The 5,655-nt window shown below is 54.7% G+C and overlaps 1 protein-coding gene across 1 annotated transcript in view; it reads left to right on the top strand.

Annotated features, from left to right (window-relative positions):
* Positions 1–4,991, top strand: part of LOC104617907 (very long-chain acyl-CoA synthetase-like) — a gene marked incomplete at both ends in the record, with an annotated part of 7,243 nt that extends 2,252 nt beyond the window's left edge. The window contains 9 exons of the mRNA XM_010283347.1: positions 380–538; positions 1,001–1,125; positions 1,219–1,413; positions 2,125–2,215; positions 2,460–2,658; positions 2,752–2,849; positions 3,808–3,938; positions 4,582–4,754; positions 4,871–4,991. Coding sequence (XP_010281649.1) covers positions 380–538; positions 1,001–1,125; positions 1,219–1,413; positions 2,125–2,215; positions 2,460–2,658; positions 2,752–2,849; positions 3,808–3,938; positions 4,582–4,754; positions 4,871–4,991 — 1,292 coding nt within the window. The remainder of the gene's footprint in view (positions 1–379; positions 539–1,000; positions 1,126–1,218; positions 1,414–2,124; positions 2,216–2,459; positions 2,659–2,751; positions 2,850–3,807; positions 3,939–4,581; positions 4,755–4,870) is intronic.
* Between the last annotated feature and the right edge of the window lie 664 nt (positions 4,992–5,655).

Raw genomic sequence — 5,655 nt, 5'->3', positions numbered from 1 at the left:
TGAGGAGGTTGGAGGGGTCTCGTGGAGGCCCTTCTCCAACACCAACCATCATGGGTCCACCTGGGTCAGGTTCCTCCTGGCTGTGTTCACACGAGGGTTGGGCATCTCCGAGGATGGAGACCCACCACGTACCTGAGTGTGCCCTTGTTTGGGACAGGGCAGGGAATCGGACCCCCCCACATCCACCCCCAAACCCAAACCAGACCCCACCCCAATCAACACCGGCGCATCTGGATGAGGTTCCTCACGGCTCCTCCCAGCGAGGTCTGAAAACCTCGAGGGATGGAGACCCACCACCCTGAGGGAAGGGTTTCGCCCTCCCACCCCACATGGGAGCCCCCCAGGAGGACATTTCTCACCCTCTGCTCCCACCCCGCAGGGCTGCCCAAGGCAGCGGTGATCACAGAGATGAAGCTGATGATGGTGGCCAACCTGGGTCGGCTCTGTGGCCTGCGGCCTGATGACGTCATCTACACAACATTGCCGCTCTACCACTCGGCCGGGCTGCTCATCGGGGTGGGAGGGTGCTTCGAGGTTGGTACGTACACCCATGCCCCACGTGGCCCGGTCAGCATAGGAAGGGGGTGCAGGCAAGGACAGGCAGAGAGAGGTGTTGGAGATGGATGGATGGATGGATGGATGGATGGATGGATGGATGGATGGATGGATGGAGAAATGGGTGGGGGAGGGAAGAGGAAAAAGAGAGAGAGGGAGCCAAGTCCATAGATGGGTGAGGGATGGATAGATGGATGGGTGGACATTTTAGATGGATGGACAGACAGATGACCAAAAAAAAAGTGTAGGGATGGAAAAGGAAAGAGTCAGATAAAAGAAGGAAAGGAGAAGGGTGTCTGTGTAGGTAATGGGTGACTGGTGGGGTGCATGGACAGGGCAGATACTCATGGAGATGGACAGATGGAAAAGACAGATGGAGAAAAGGGGAAAAAAAAAAAAGAGAGAAATGGGGAGGAGTAACCATCACCCTGCCGTGTCCCCACAGGAGCCACCTGCGTCCTACGGGCCAAGTTCTCTGCCTCCCAGTTCTGGGACGACTGCCGCCGCTACAACGTCTCCGTCATCCAGTACGTGGGTGAGCTGATGCGCTACCTCTGCAACACGCCCAAGGTAAGGTCCCCACCAGCCCGAAATCCACCCCAGGGAGGAAGGCGATGCCGTGGGGTGCACACGGAGACGGTCCCTCCTTTTGTCACCCCACAGCGTGTCAATGACCGGGAGCATGGGGTGCGCTTGGCCTTGGGCAACGGTCTGCGGGCAGAGGTGTGGAAGGAGTTCCTCCGGCGCTTCGGGCCCATCTCCATCTGGGAGTTTTACGGGGCCACCGAGGGCAATGCTGGCTTCATCAACTACACCGGCAAGATCGGGGCCGTGGGCAGAGCCAACGTGTTCCTCAAGGTGAGGCACCGGTGATGATGATGGTGTGGGGAACAAATGCTTACCGCCTTGGGGAGACCAATACTGCACCTCAAGTTGGGTTGATGCCAAAAGTGGGGGTCTCCAGGATACCCTCTTCACCGTGGTGCAAACAGTGACCTCCACGGGGAAGTCAACGCTGTCCATCAGGTTGAGTTGATACAAAAGCAGGATCTCCAAAAATCCTCTTCAAATCCAAAAGGAGTGTCCTCCACCTGGTTGGCCAACATTGACTCAACAATGTTGACTCCAAAGTTTAGTTTTGGAATGTCCATGGTGACCTGGACATCTCTATAGCCCTGAGAAAGGCCACCTCAGTGTCACTTTCTCAGTATCCAACCACCCACGTGTTGAGCTAAAGCTGCAAAAATGAGGTTTTCTCCACCCTTTTCCCACAGTTGCAGCACTCCGCATTCTCCCATGAGTCTTTGATTTGAAAGGTACCACGACGAGTTTGGTGAATGGTCAAATCTATTAGATGAAATCTTATTTAAATATAAAGGGCGATTAGCTCGGGTGGAAAACAAGCAGCTACCCAGGACACTGGGATTTGGTGGGGGCAGGGTGCGGTTGTAACGAACAAGTAACAGCAGATCGGACCTGGCACTGGAAGGAAAGTCTTCTCACTCGTTTTAATCCTGCGTTTCTCTTCCACCCACCAGTCTCTCTCTTTGTCCCTCTTCTGCCCTCCAGAGTTTCGCTCCGTTTGAGCTGATCAAGTACGACGTGGAGGAGGACAAACCCGTACGTGACGAGCGAGGTCTCTGCATCCGAGTCCACCCTGGTGAGAAGAGATGAGCCTTACGAGGGTCTTATTGGGAGGAAAGGGGGGGCAGACAGGGGCTTGAGATGCATCAAAGTCACCTCTTGGTCCCTACCACCATCATCTTGGTGTCTGGAAGCCATCAGAAACCCCTCAAAGGAACAGGAACGTCATCCCCAAGCACCCGGTGGGGCATGGAGGTGACATTCCCCAGTACTGAGGTACTTGCTGACCCAGCCTCCAACCCTCCTCTCCCTCCCCAAAGGTGAGACAGGGCTGCTGGTCATTAAAATCACCAAGAACACCCCTTTCCATGGCTACGCGGGTGATTCCCAGAAGACAGAAAGGAAAATCTTGAGGGACATCTTGGTGAAAGGCGACACCTTCTTCAATAGTGGTGACCTCCTCATGATCGATCATGAAAGATTCATCTACTTCCAGGACCGTGTGGGAGACACTTTCCGGTAACTCCAATGCTTTCGCATCCACGTCTGTGTGGGTGATGCCACCCGCCAGCCCAAATCACCACTCACAGCTTCATCCTTTCTCTTCTCTAGTTGGAAAGGTGAGAATGTGGCCACAACGGAGGTGGAGGCCACTCTTGCCATGGTGAACTTCATTCAGGAGGTCAACGTCTACGGAGTGTCCGTGCCGGGTGAGTACTGGGTGGTGCGGGTTGAGGGTGAGCCAGACCAAAATAAGCATCTCCTGATGTTTCAGCCGTGGGACGTGCCCCCAGATGCGGGCACCAAGACGCCTAAAGTAGAATAGAATGGAAGGAACCTACAACAACCATCTAGTCTCACTGCATGATCGTTTCGAGGCTGGCCAAGTAGGACTCATTGACCAAAGATAAGAGTCCAGTATTGTTTTGGGCTCATGATTACTGCCACAATGGTCCAAACAGCCACAAAGAGACCAAAACAGGACTGGGTTGCCCAAAAGCAGCATCTAATGTTGGCTGGGGCAAGTAACATGTTCACATAATGGTCCAGCTGACTACCAAGAAGGCTAAAGTAGGACTTACTGACCCAAAGTAAGTTTCTGGCATGGCTTTGGTACACAATGGGCTGTTGCAAAGGTCTGAGTGGCCACCAGGAAGGTAAAAGGGGGACTTGGCTGCCCAGCAAAGTGTCCAGTGTTGCTCTGGGCATGCAACATACCCCTGCTATGGTCCAAGTGGCCACCAAGAGAAGTAAAATGGGTCTCAGTTGCCCAAAAGCAGCATCTGGTGGTGTTTTGGGCAACTGACATGTCTCCATGATGGTCCACGTGGCCACCAGGAAGAGCAAAGGGTGACTCAGTTGCCCAGAGTAAGTGTCTGTTGTTCTGGGCACACAGTGTGCTCCTGTAATAGTCCAAGTGGCCACAAGGGAGGCTAAAATGGGAAATACTCACCCAAAATAAGCATCCAGCATGGTTTTGCGTACATGATGTGTCTCCATCATGGTCCCAGCGGCCTCCAAGAAGGCTGAACTAGGACACATCCACCCAAAATACGTGTCCAACGTTGCTCTGGGCATGCAACAGGTCCCCAAAATGGCCCAAGTGACCACCAAGAAGAATAAAATGAGACTTGTTTGCCCAAAATAACCCTCTTGTGTTGTCTGCAGGGTGTGAGGGGAGGTGCGGCATGGCGGCCATTCGCCTGAAGGCTGGGGCAAGCTTTGAGGGTGAGAACCTCTATGCCTTCACGAGGGACACACTGCCCAGCTACGCTGCACCCCGCTTCGTGCGGATCCAGGTCAGTGGTCCCAGCTTCACCCAGGTGTCAGGGTGGCTTCTGGGGATCGGTCCTCTGCCAAACGAGTCCTCTGGACGAAGGGCGATTCGGCAGCGCGGGCGCCAGCGCACATTTCCAACCCCTGTGCCGGTGTCCCCCCAGTTTCTGATGACAGTGCCAGGCATGGTGTTGGGGTCTCCCGCTACTGATTAACATTACCGTTACCGTGCCTGACCCCACAGCTGATGACAGTGCCAGGGTCACTGTGTTGTCGATGGCCCTGTCCATCCGTTTCTGGAGACGGTGGTGGTCACCCAGTATCAATGACAAGATCAGGGTCACCCTATGCTGATGACAGCATCAGTCCACCTTTCCGATGATGAACGGCCCTCCTTTCCTGTGACCGTGGTGGTCACCTTGCGCCAATGGCACCATACGTGTCCACTGAATCCCGATGACACCGCCTCTGCTCCTGTGCCAATGACACAGGAGTCACCGTTTCCAATGACGGCACCTGGTTCCCCCCACACCGATGACGGCATTCGTGCCCCGCGTTGCTGATGACAGCGCTGGGGTCCTCCATTTCCGATTACGGTGCCAGTCACCCTGCGCTGGTAACGGCATCCATCCCCCCCATTTATGATGACACTGTCCATCTCCACAGGATGCCCTAGAGATCACGGGGACCTTCAAGCAGTGCAAGAGCAACCTCGTCAAAGAAGGCTTTGACCCCAACATCATCAAAGACCCTCTCTTCTTCCGCGATGACAAGAAGAAGTCCTACGTGCCCCTGAATCCCGACACCTACGCTGCCATCCTGGACATGAAGCTCAACCTGTAGGAGGAGGAACCATGCCGTGCCAGGGTCTCCACAATGGCCTGGGGTGGTAATTGCCTCTGGGCGACTGACATGGTCAATTTGGGGCTAATCAGGCAGTTTTCGCTTCCTTCAGCGAGTTTCTAACGGTGTCAGAGCACGACAAGGGTGATGGGCTGGTCTCTGTGCTCGCTATCCCGCCCCACGCCATGCTGACTGTGGAAATTAAAGGCTTAATTCCAATTGTTTGGGTCCAGGTGGGTGCTGGGCCATCAAGGGCCACTTTCTGGGGATTGACCCACTTGTTTTCCCTTCTGGAGGGGGCAGATAGTGCCCACAATCCTCCCCGCTGCTGGGAAGGGAATATTTGCTCAGCGCTGGCCTCTTGCTTGCCTGCGGGGCCAGCCCTGGAAATGTATTAAACCCCAAAACACTCCCATATTCCCACCCAGGGCTCATTGAGCCGCTTTAGCCCACTGATCTGGAACAAAGCCGATTTGTTTCTCTCTGACCCAATTTTCTGCCCAATTAGTGACCTAAATCGTCTCGGAAAGGCAGCCCAGGCTCCCCCATAGATCTCAGACCCGCACGACGCGCACCAAGCCCCCAAAACACTGTCAGCTTCTTCCTGCCCTTCCCAAGCACCCGCTGAGCCAGTTTAACCGACACAAAAGGAACTTACTTCTCCCTGCAGTCGCTTTCTGCCAGATCGGTGAACAAAACCAGCTTGGGGACACTGTCTTGGCTTCCCCCTTCTCCCAGACGTGAGCCAGCCCCCTCAATTTTTCATAGAAAAGGTGAAATCTTTATTTACAAACCTTCCCAGCAGCACTGAGGCAGGGAAGAGGAGGAGAAGAGCTGGGTGTCCAGCAGGAAGCCTTCACTCTCCGCCGTCACCGAGCAGTTGCAGCTCCACCATCC

The sequence above is a fragment of the Phaethon lepturus genome, unplaced genomic scaffold (genome assembly GCF_000687285.1).
Source record: "Phaethon lepturus isolate BGI_N335 unplaced genomic scaffold, ASM68728v1 scaffold22123, whole genome shotgun sequence".
Lineage (NCBI taxonomy): Eukaryota > Metazoa > Chordata > Aves > Phaethontiformes > Phaethontidae > Phaethon > Phaethon lepturus.
This window is presented reverse-complemented; position numbering and strand designations above follow the sequence as displayed.